This window comes from Lolium rigidum, chromosome 4 (genome assembly GCF_022539505.1).
Source record: "Lolium rigidum isolate FL_2022 chromosome 4, APGP_CSIRO_Lrig_0.1, whole genome shotgun sequence".
Lineage (NCBI taxonomy): Eukaryota > Viridiplantae > Streptophyta > Magnoliopsida > Poales > Poaceae > Lolium > Lolium rigidum.
The window spans coordinates 42081252-42092751 of NC_061511.1; the positions used below are offsets into that span (position 1 = coordinate 42081252).

At 45.2% G+C, this 11500-nt stretch overlaps 1 protein-coding gene across 1 annotated transcript; it reads left to right on the forward strand.

Moving 5' to 3' along the window:
* The first annotated feature begins 9527 nt into the window (after positions 1-9527).
* On the forward strand, positions 9528-11009 carry LOC124705448 (probable xyloglucan galactosyltransferase GT19). The gene has a single exon (XM_047237169.1). The coding sequence runs from the start codon at positions 9528-9530 to the stop codon at positions 10896-10898; it is 1371 nt and encodes a 456-aa protein (XP_047093125.1). The 3' UTR covers positions 10899-11009.
* The last annotated feature ends 491 nt before the right edge of the window (positions 11010-11500 follow it).

Below are 11500 nucleotides of genomic sequence, written 5' to 3' on the forward strand. Positions count from 1 at the left end.
GTTGCAGGGTTGCATGAGAGGGATATCTTTGACCTCTTCCTCCCTGAGTTCGATAAACCTTGGGTGATCCACTTAAGGGAAAACTGCTGCTGTTCTACAAACCTCTGCTCTTGGAGGCCCAACACTGTCTACAAGAATAGAAGCTCCCGTAGACATTATCCATCACAATGGTGTGATGCTAAATAGTTATGAGTAAGGATGATAGTCTTGGGAATAGGAACTAGGGTTTAGACTTATGTGTTCCTATTTATCATCTTGGTTTTATGTTATGTATACATGGGATGCTAAATTATTAATGATAGGGTTCCTATATATATGTGAATATGAACAACCATTGAGTTGCTCATTATAAACCTATGAATGAAAAGAAAGTGTTATGATCACATACTATAACCTAGGGTTTAGGTTAGTGGCAAATTAGGGTTCAAATGGATTAGTGGAGCTAGGGTTCCTAATGAATTAGGGTTTTAGAATTCCACATGAAATTATGAGGTTGTGTTCTTTATTCAGTATGGAACTAGGGTTTCCTAATTGTGATGCAACTCTTTATGTAATCATTTGATTATGGAGTTGAAGTTGTTAATAACTTTGAATTGAAAATAATATTGGACTATGGCATTTTATTTTATTTAAAGAATTAATAATTAAGATAATTGTTAATTAGGGTTTAAGTCCCTCTAATAAGGATTTAATAGGATAACAAATAAAGAAAATTAGTTTTCATGTTTTCTTTATTTGTTTACTGGTTTTTATTTATTTCAGAACTTTTCTTAATTATTGAATTTTAATTGAATTTAGAATTAAAAGAAAATACTTAATTAATAGGTATAAAACAATTACATTTTTATTTAAAATAAAAATTTCATATTATATTTTTATTGGATAGAGTTTACTTTGATAAGAATTTTGATATCTTAATTTTATTTTTCTGAGTTTTTATGATTTTTCTATTCATTTATAAACTTTCAGTAATTATTGAATTTGAAATAAGATGGAAAACTATTAAACACGCCCGGTGACCCTACCCACACAATCACTGACTGGTGGGGCTAGGCCACGCTGGCTGCCACGTGGTGCCGATGTGGCCACCATGTGCTTCACCGGCGGCCAGTGGTGGATGACGCCGGCGATCCCGGGTTCCCGCGGGGGCGTGCGCGTGCTAGTTGGAATCAGGGAGTCGAGACAGACCGAATGGTGGCGGCGCCGCTCCGGTTTGGTCACTGGAGCGTGCTCGACGGCGAGTTGCTGCGACGGCGGTCACGGGCTAGCGATGCGGTGGCGCTATGGTGAGCAATCGAGCGAGCTAGGCAAGCTGGGGAAATCAGGGGCTCACCAGGATCACGACGCGCGTGACGGCGAGGCTTGCCGGGGCCTGGTTCGCCGGAATCGTCCGCTCCCGTCGCCGGGGAAGACGAGCTCGACAGCGGCGCTACGGTTCGCTTGGGGTCGATTCCTTTTGCACCGAGAGCATGTCGAGGACGGTGGTCTCAATGGTGGTCACGGCGAGGCTCGGGGATGCCCCAGTCGGTGGCGATTGACGACGTCTGAGCGGCTAGGGTTTCGAAGATTTGGGAAATTCGAGCAGAGGGAGAAGAAAGTGAGCTAGGGTTCATCCTTGAGCTTTTATATGGCGCCAGGGCGTGCCTCGTCACGACGCCGAGCCCGGGGAGGTCGACAGCTAGAGGGAAGGACGAGCACGTCGTCGTGCTGCCGTCCATGCGCCCAGAGAGGATGAGGACGACCCCCTCTCCTCTGTTTTTTAGACGAAGGGGTATGGTGGGCTGGTCTGGGCCGTGTTGGGCTGAGGTTTGTTGGGCTCCTGGTGGGCTATTGCGGCCAGGTGAGACCAGGTAATGTTTTTCTCCTTTTTTTCATTTTCTGCTTTTAATTTTCTGTTTTGTATTTGCCCATTTGAATTCATATTTGAATTCTGTTATTTTTGCAGGTGTCTCAATTATGTTAATTTACTGAATATCTAGTGCAATGACTATTACACCACTCTCCCAATTGAAGAAAGTATTTTATATTTGATTAAATTTCATATATGTGGGCTTATTCAAAATAGCAATTAAACATGAGTTTGCATTCTCATTTTAATTTCTTTTTCTATATGAATCAAATCTATTTGGAATTAATAAAGTTGATAATTTCAACTCATAGTATTTCAAAGGTTGTTATTAAGATTTGGTTTCTATTTGAGGAGTGGATGACTTACATATGATTTTATGTGAGCCGAACTTATTAGGTTTTAATTATGGAGGCATATGATTTTAATAAGAATGCAATTCTAGGTTATGGAGATGAGATGACACCCTCTTGTATTGGCTAAGGTTTAGTCTCCCCTAAGCATGATAAAATAGTTACTTGTTTAATATTTCATGTGCTCCTCTACTTACTAAGGATCTAAGAGTTGGTTTTATCTTATACCAGTGGTCTTTTATTATTATCCTTAATTTATCATTAAAGTAACTAAAGTGGCTATGGTTCTTTTTATAGTTAACTTTGGTTATATGGATGAATGGTTTCTCACTATATAAGGTATAGAGTTTAACTCTAAGGTTTTCTTGTTTCCATTAATTGAGGAATAAGTGAAATGTAGATAGGATTCTACTTATGATCACCAAGGGATTCACAAGTTAAGGTTGGGATATAAGCCTAGGGTTGCTTACTAGTGATCTCCCTATAATTTCATGTGGTGAATGATATCTACTTGTATATAGGATTGAACTTATGGCTTATTCTTATATTTCTTCACAGACATGGTCATGAACTAGATATGATCCATTTATTCTTAATGTCTTCTACTTCAAGTCTTAGGGTTTATGATCATTACTCAATTTATAATGATCAAAGGTTTAGCTTCCTATGGTATTACTAGAAATATTTAGATATGGTTATACCAATTACCCCTCTCACTCCACAAGGACTTGGATTATAATCTAGGGTTCTACTCAAGGAATGATGATGTGATTATCTAAATATGTGTTCTGCCTAAGAATTCTACCTTGCTATCTTCTGTAGCTTGTTCTTCAGGAAATCTGATAAACCTGCATCTTGTGGCATGCCTCCACCACCTAGCTGCTTCATCTTGATCCTAACTATTTTATGGAGTGTCTCAATGTGTTGGCTTTCTTGCAACATAGTGCAAGATGATGAAATGGATGAAGTGTGAGGCTCCCTTTTATAGGCTTGAGCAAGCTCTAGTATCATGACACATAGGTGGGTGACTCTTGTTTTGATTTGATGAGTAAGGTGCTTGGTTGTCATGCTCTCATCCATAGCAATCCTTTAAGCATGAGGTGGCATAGCTTAGGATTCAAGTTATGTAGATATTTTCATCCTATGTGGCATGGGTATTATCCTCTCATGTGATTTGTTTTTGGAGAGCCAAGTGGCTTTTGTTACTAAATGTCTTATGAATGATCTTATGCTTATGGGTGAGTCACTATATCATATGTGATTGTATTTATAGTATAATTGGGATCAAAATGTCTAGAATAAGAATTATACCCCAATTTTGAATGATGATGTTTGATTTCACCAAGGCATGATCATATGAGTTTCAAAGTACTCATATATAATTTATTCAAATAGTTTGAACTATAATTCGTAATGTAAACGAATTTAGTTTTGTAATATTCCACATATTTAATAAGTTATGATTGCAATAAGAATGTGTGGCTTTCATGCACTTAGGTCCCTGTATTTTGCTATATTTGGTATTTAATTTTAAAGTGAATTCAATTGTACCTCAAGGTAGTTGCTTAACTTTTAAGTGTTAATAATTTAGAGTTTGCTTCTTATCTCTTTGATGGTTATATACCTCTCCCATCTCTAGGGTTTAATGATAAGCTTTTGTTGGTGTTAAGTTCAAGAGTTTAGTTCAAGAAATACCATGAGGTTCATGGTAGGAACATGGATTTGTTTAAGACATGGAAAATGATAAGTCAAGAATGGTTTCTCCATTTTATTATTACTTGACATTCAATTGAATAGATTTTCATATGTTATGGCAAGGATTACCATATTATGATCTTTTATAAGATCAAGCAATTGATCATTGAGTAAAGTGTTGTTGTTTTGATTTTAGTTCCATTTGATCTAACCCCTTAGATCAAATCACCTCTACCCATAACAAGGTTTTAATCAAAGTCACATTGAGGTTTATAGCGCTTGACTTGATGAGCTACTTCAATTCCACCAAGGTCAAGTGAAACTTCAGTTACTGTGACTGTTTTACTTTAAAGCGCGAAAATTTCCCGGATTTTTTATGCATAAATGCAATGCACACATCTGTTTCCTCTCTTTTTGTAACCCCATTCCCTGGGATATTACAAGAAGTCTCCCCAGCAGGAACACGTGTTTACAAAAACAGTGATAACTTTTGCGGCCGGACTCCGGTTTCAATGATCTTGGGCTTGTTGGAATCAGAACAACAAGCCCTACAACTTTATGCATATTGTCCACCCACGGAGGAAAAGCCACAAGATTAATGTTTTCACCTATCTATAAAAGAGACACCGGTAAAACCTCCAAACTTGAAAATGCAATAGAAGATGCATATGGATTCAGTTTTTGTTGAACTTTGGCTTGTTGTAAAGCTAGCAACAAGCTCAAGAACCTCACACAGAGAAACACCAAGAAGCAACAATAATATAGGGATGCAAGATATGCAAAGGATTGAGCTCCCTAAGACGATGCGATCAAGTTACTCAACCGAAAGCCCCTCTTGATAGTGCGGCTATCTATCCTATAACCTGGTCTCCCAACAACCACCTTGAGATCGGTAAAAGGAAAACCTAACAAGGCCATAACTTTTCTTTGCGCATCCCGCTTGATCTTGATGATAACTCTTCAAGCTCCACTCAAGCCGGAATACCTCACTTGACCATTGTTGCTTCGTGAAGACTCACAAATGCTCCCCCATACACCATTATGGGAAAGCTCCATTGATGCACATCTTCACATGTCCATTATCACCAAATGGATGGCAAAGCTTCCAGCATATGATCCTTTTGAGATTCTCATCTTGAACTTGCCCAACTCAACCTTGATGATGATCACCACTTGATCTCATCCTCTCATGGGCTATAATAAATCTCACTTTTGATGCACGCCCATGGAAAGATACCTAACCCACATAAACAACACAAAAGCACACATATGATGGGTTAGTTCATAAAACATAATTGACAAAGCTTACCATACCACATGACTTAATGTGGGACATTCTTTATGCTTCATGTGTTTACCAAACTTGAATCTATTCCTCACTCTTTGTATTGGTCAACTTTGTATCTTCGCATGCTCTATCATACTATCTTGAGGTGTATAAAGAACTCTTTATTTGTTTGCATGCTCTAAATCTTAGTCAACCATAGCTCAACTTATGAGACTATCATGGCACCAACTTAGCGCCATATCTTGAAATCTTCACTTGAAATCAAGCACTCAAGATTTTGATCATTCATTTCTTAACACATAAGCTAGAGCATGGCTAATATTGTGTTCCACATAAGAACTCCATCTTCATTTCTTCTCCTTGATCATATCACATATATGTCTTCAAATCGATGATCTTGATGCCAATACTCAAGGTATATCTTTTATCTTCATGTCATCCATACTTGAATCCAATACATGGACTACAAATATTACCTATGGAATATTCCTTCATATAAACTTAATGAAAATATTAGTCCTTAGGGGTTGTCACTTATTAATAAAACCACACATAGGGGCAATGTACCCTTACAAGGTCCTCGAGAACCACAACACTCCCATAAGATTCTCGACGTCGCTTCCGAGATGGCGCTGAAGCCGGGAAGAATTTATTAGAGAAGACGTCGCCGCCACCACCTGAGCGCCACCCCACCAAATCTTCACCTTAAAACCAGAAAAACGAAGCCCTCCCGTCGACGGGAACCAGATCCACCCTTCCTCCATGGCCCGAAGGCCACATATTTGGGGCATATCGATGGTGTCAGCGGGAGGCGGCTAGGAACTTCCGTGATCGCCTCCTGATCGCTCTTTCTCCGCAAGGTGACTTGATGTGTACTGGCGAGACAATGCATGTTATAGCTAAGCAGACAACCTATTTAGTTTATATCTAGTCTATTTTAAAAGTATATAAAATGTTTTATATTTCTGAGGGAGTATTATCTTAATAAACCGGTATGAAGCTACTAGCATGTTCAGATAAAAAGGTACTTTTTTTTTTTGAAATCGGGTACTGTATTAGTAGCATCGACGATAAAACAGGTACGAAACATTTGAGAGAAGGAGCTGCTGCCGTGGGCCGAACAGAAATGGGCTAATAGCATAATAACGTCTTGTTTGGTCTGCACAAGCTAGCTAGGCAAACCCTATTCTCCGCCTATTGCGGGCTGTATCTGGCTCGCCGCACAGGGGTTCCTATTCTGGGTCGGCCCATTACCAGCGATGGAGCTATGTTTCCGGTTTTTGGCGTTGGATCAAATCGAGCTATGTGTTCCTGGCTTCCTGCCTTCCCGATACTTCCCGGTTTTTCCATTTTCTGCCTAGGTTTTCTCGGTTTTTCTGCTGATTCTTCTTCGGTTTTTCATTTTCGATTTGTTTTGTTTCTGTTTTTTTTTACTTTTCTTTCATCTAATATGAACAATTTCAAAATATGGAAAAATTTAAATGCAAACAAATTTCAAAATTGAACGAATTTTATATTCGAACATTTTTGGGTTTGAACAATTTTTAAATTTGAACATTTTTAAAATTTGAATATTTTTTAAATTTGAACATTTTTATATTTGAACATTTTTCAAATTTGATTTTTTTACAATTTAAACGTTTTTTAGTCCGAACAATTTTCATGTTTGAACATTTCTAGAATTTGAACATTTTTCAATTTTTGACCTTTTAAATTTTGAAATTTATTTAAAATCCGAATACTAAAAATCTCGAGAAAACCGGAGCAAAATCATTTAGTTTACCTGCTAGCGATAGACTAAACGTGCGAGCAAAGAAGCCACGCTAGCGTAAAGGCCAGGCCCAACTATAGGTATCTTGAGCGGAGCCCCACGTAGGTATCGCTAAGGCCTTGTTTACTTCTCTCGTATTTTTTTCCCCAATGGGTATGAGGATGGGAGGGGATTTGGTGTTCACCCAATCCCCTGAAATACCCTTCCCCAAAAATACACTAGTATGATGGAGAGTTTTTGATTTAGGCAAAAAATGTGGGGATGAGAGGGGATGGAAGGGGATATCTCGGGATTATGTCGTTCAAAACCGGAGAAGTAAACGGACTAGTGGGGATTTTCCGGGATACGAAATAATCCCCTCCCATCCCCATAAGGTCTTGTTTACTTCTCTCGTATTTTTTTCCCCAATGGGTATGAGGATGGGAGGGGATTTGGTGTTCACCCAATCCCCTGAAATACCCTTCCCCAAAAATACACTAGTATGATGGAGAGTTTTTGATTTAGGCAAAAAATGTGGGGATGAGAGGGGGTGGAAGGGGATATCTCGGGATTATGTCGTTCAAAACCGGAGAAGTAAACGGACTAGTGGGAATTTTCCGGGATACGAAATAATCCCCTCGCATCCCCATAAATACCCTAGAAGTAAACAAGACCTAAATACCCTAGAAGTAAACAAGGCCTAAGGGCGGGGAATAGGGATCGCCAGCTAGCTACCATCTTGCTTATATTTAGCGCGCTTTTTATTTTATATTTGGGCTTCAAAAAAAAATGATTCCTACGTGGGAGGGGCCACGTAGTATTTTGATAGAGGGGGTACAACATCACCGAAATTGCAAGCATGGGGACTCGAACTCGGGTGGGTGGGAAGGCATCAGCCCCTCCCCACCACTAGGCTATGCCTTAGTCTGTTATTTGGGCTTCAAAGCCTCTGAGGACTTCAGCCCATGACAGTTACAGCCTTAGAGCATCCCCACTCGTTGGCGCTCCCCACGCCCAAATCCGGCGAAATTTTCGTCCGGATTGGATGAAGATTTGGCGTGGGGAGCGCCGAAGTTCCAGCCGTCCCCCGACAGAAACCCCCAACCTCGACCATTTGACATATTTCAAACAAATTCAACATAAAATTTAACAAGTTCGGCAAACAAGAGGACGAGAATTGCTCGAAACAAATTCGGCGATAACAAGTACAATGTTTAACAAGTGCTCGAAACAAATGAAGCACACAATTTCACAATTTTTCAAACAAATTAAGACAGACTAGTTGGCGTCGGCGTTGGCGTTGCCTCGGAGCCTCCATATGTGCTCCACCGCGATCATCTTGCAAGCAGTCGGTGCATTGTAGAGTCTCGAATCTCCCGGCGCATAGCAATGAAGGCGGCCCATGATGGAGGCACTGGTGATTAGGCCGTGCAAGAGGACCCTCTCTCTCATATGGTGCTTCTTGCTCAGCCGGAGGAACCGGATGCTTTCGCTCATCTTCAATAATCATGTTGTGTAGGCACACACAGCAGCTTCATCACCTCCCACATCCGATCTTTGGACCAAGTCATAGCTGGGAACCGGACGACAAAGAAATCTCTCGCTGTAGGACACCAAATGCTCGCTCGACGTCTTTTCGGCAAGCTTCTTGTTTCTTGACAAACTCGCAAAGTTTGGGGGTGCTAGGATTGGAGATCGTCTTCACAAATGTTGCCCACTTTGGATAGATACCGTCTCGCAAGGTAGTATCCTTTGTTGTAGTGCCGACCATTGATCACATAGTCCACCGGGGAGCATGACCCTCAACAAGCTTGGAAAAGACCGGGGAGCAGTTTAGGACGTTGATGTCATTGTTGGATCCAGGCATACCAAAGAAAGAGTGCCAAATCCAAAGATCATGGGTAGCCACCGCTTCAAGTATCACAGTGCAGCCTTTTTTGTGACCCTTGTACATTCCCCGCCACGCAAACGTCTTGGCGGCCGTCGCCATCTCTTCTTGCATAAGCTCGACGAACATCTGCTCCTCCTCTTCGTCCGAGTCCATGGCCGGCGAGGCAAATGGACGAACACCGACGGGCGTGGTCGAGGCAACCCGAGCCGCGAGCGACGACGAGCAAGCGTGCCGGAAACAAGTCGGCGAAGAAGCAGCCAGATAGACCGTCGTCCAAACACGGCGGAATATAGGCAGCGGGGAAGGAGTGGCGGCGCAATCCGGGCAACAAGCCGGCGGGGTGGTGCCGCAGCGAGAGAGATACGAGGGCGTGGGAGATTTTGAGCGACGTGGCGGCTGGGGTTCGTGCGTCGAGTCACCGACAGATCGGGCCCTTCCCCGCTTTTCACTCGTCCGAGTCCCCGAGCGCTCCCGGGGGCCGGGATGTCGTGGGATCGCCGGATGGATTTAGGCCCAAATCCGGACGAAAACGAGGAACCGGGGGCGCGACTGGGCAGAATTACGCCGTCCGGATGGAAAAAACGCTCGCCGGGGGCCTCGTCGGGGGGACGAGTGGAGATGCTCTTATTACATGTGTGATCTGACAACTTCCTGACAGTTACACGAGGACCCCACTCTCACACTCACTCGCCCACTCCCGCAAGATGCCCAATTCCCTCCTGCTCCTCCTCTTCGTCGTCCTCCGCGCCGTTGCCGGCGACTCCGGGGACGCCGCCGGAGACGCGCCAGACCCATGCGCTGGACGCCGGATCCATATCCGTACCCTCCCCCCGCCCTTCAACGCGCAGCTCCTCCGCCACTGCGACGCCGCCTTCCCGCTCGCCGACCCATCCGCGGCGGCCACCTCCGCCCCGTCCTGCGAGTCGCTCGCTAACCACGGCCTCGGCCCGCGCACCCACGCCCGCAGCCACTCCTGGTACCGCACCGACGCGCGCCTCCTCGAGCCCTTCTTCCACCGCCGCCTCCTCGAGCGCCGCTGCCTCGTCGCCGACCCCGCAGCCGCGGACGCCGTCTTCGTCCCGTACTACGCGGCGCTCGACTCCCTCCCCTACGTCCTCGACCCCTCCCTCCTCAACTCCTCCGCGCTCCACGGCGCGCCCCTCGCCCAGTTCCTGGCGCGCGACCGGCCCCAGATCCTGTCGCGGCGGCATGGGCACGACCACTTCATGGTGCTCGCCGGGTCCGCGTGGGACCACTCGCAGCCGCCGCGCTCGGAGCCCCGGCTCTGGGGCACCACGTCGCTGGTCCGGCTGCCGGAGTTCGAGAACTTCACCTTCCTGGCGTTCGAGTCGCGCTCGTGGCCGTGGCAGGAGCACGCCATCCCGCACCCGACCTCCTTCCACCCGGCCTCGCTCCCGCGGCTCGACGCCTGGCTCGCGCGGGCGCGGCGTTCCCGCCGCACCACCCTGATGCTCTACGCCGGCGGCGTCTCGCGCCCGTCCAGGCCCAACATCCGGGGCTCCATCCTCGCGGAGTGCGCGAACCGCACCGACGCGTGCGTCGTCGTGGACTGCTCCGCCGGCAAGTGCTCGCACGACCCCGTCCGGTACATGCGTCCGATGCTGGGCGCCAAGTTCTGCCTGGAGCCGCCGGGGGACACGCCGACGCGGCGGTCCACGTTCGACGCCATCCTGGCCGGGTGCGTGCCGGTGTTCTTCGAGGACGCGGCGGCGAGGCGGCAGTACGGCTGGCACCTCCCCCCCGGGCGGTACGACGAGTTCTCGGTGCACATACAGAAGGAGACGGTGGTGCTCGGGGGCGTCAACATCGCCGAGACGCTCGCGGCCGTGCCCGACGCAGAGGTGCGCAGGATGCGGGAGCGCGCTCTGGAGATGGCGCCCAGGGTGCTGTACCGGAGGCACGGGAGCACAACGGAGCTGAGAGAGGCCGGCAAGGACGCGATCGACCTCGCCGTGGACGGAGTGCTCCGGAGGATACGCAGGCGGGTGCTCGCGCTGGACCAAGGCCAGCCGGAGAGGATATACGAGCAGGAGGATGACATTGTCGAGACGTAGGACTAAGAAATGAAATGCTCTTGACGACATTCTCTTAGCCTGGATTTGGGCAATATTTCCCATATTTGTAATGTGCAGTTCACGGTTCACTCCAATCTTTCTTTTTCCCCATCTCTTTGTCGAGTGGACATTTCCTCTTTGTCCTTGCTAGTTTTGTTTTCCTTAAAAATGTCTCAAGTCATTTGCATTGCATTTTAACTTTCTAGTGTTTCCATAGTAGACTAGTAGCGCACTTTCAAAATGGTTTAGCACCAACTTCAATGGAAAACTCAGATTTTTATCAGAAATTTAACCTTTTTATAGCTCAGAATACAACATATTATTTCCTGAAATTTATAAGAAACCTTAGGAATGTGTATATGCATGCGGGTTTCTTTTCAAATTTTCAGAAGTCCTTGTTCAAATATTTTTTTAAACGGGAGCAGTGGTGGTTGGGTGTGGCTGGGGTTTCTCAGACATCAGTTACCATACTGTTAGAGCATCTCCAGCCGCGTCCCCCAAACCGCGCTGGATTGAGCGTTTGGGGACGTCGCTCCCCAGCCGCCTCCCCCAAACATTTAAAATATGTTTTTTGGTATTTTTATTTCAATTTCCACAAACTA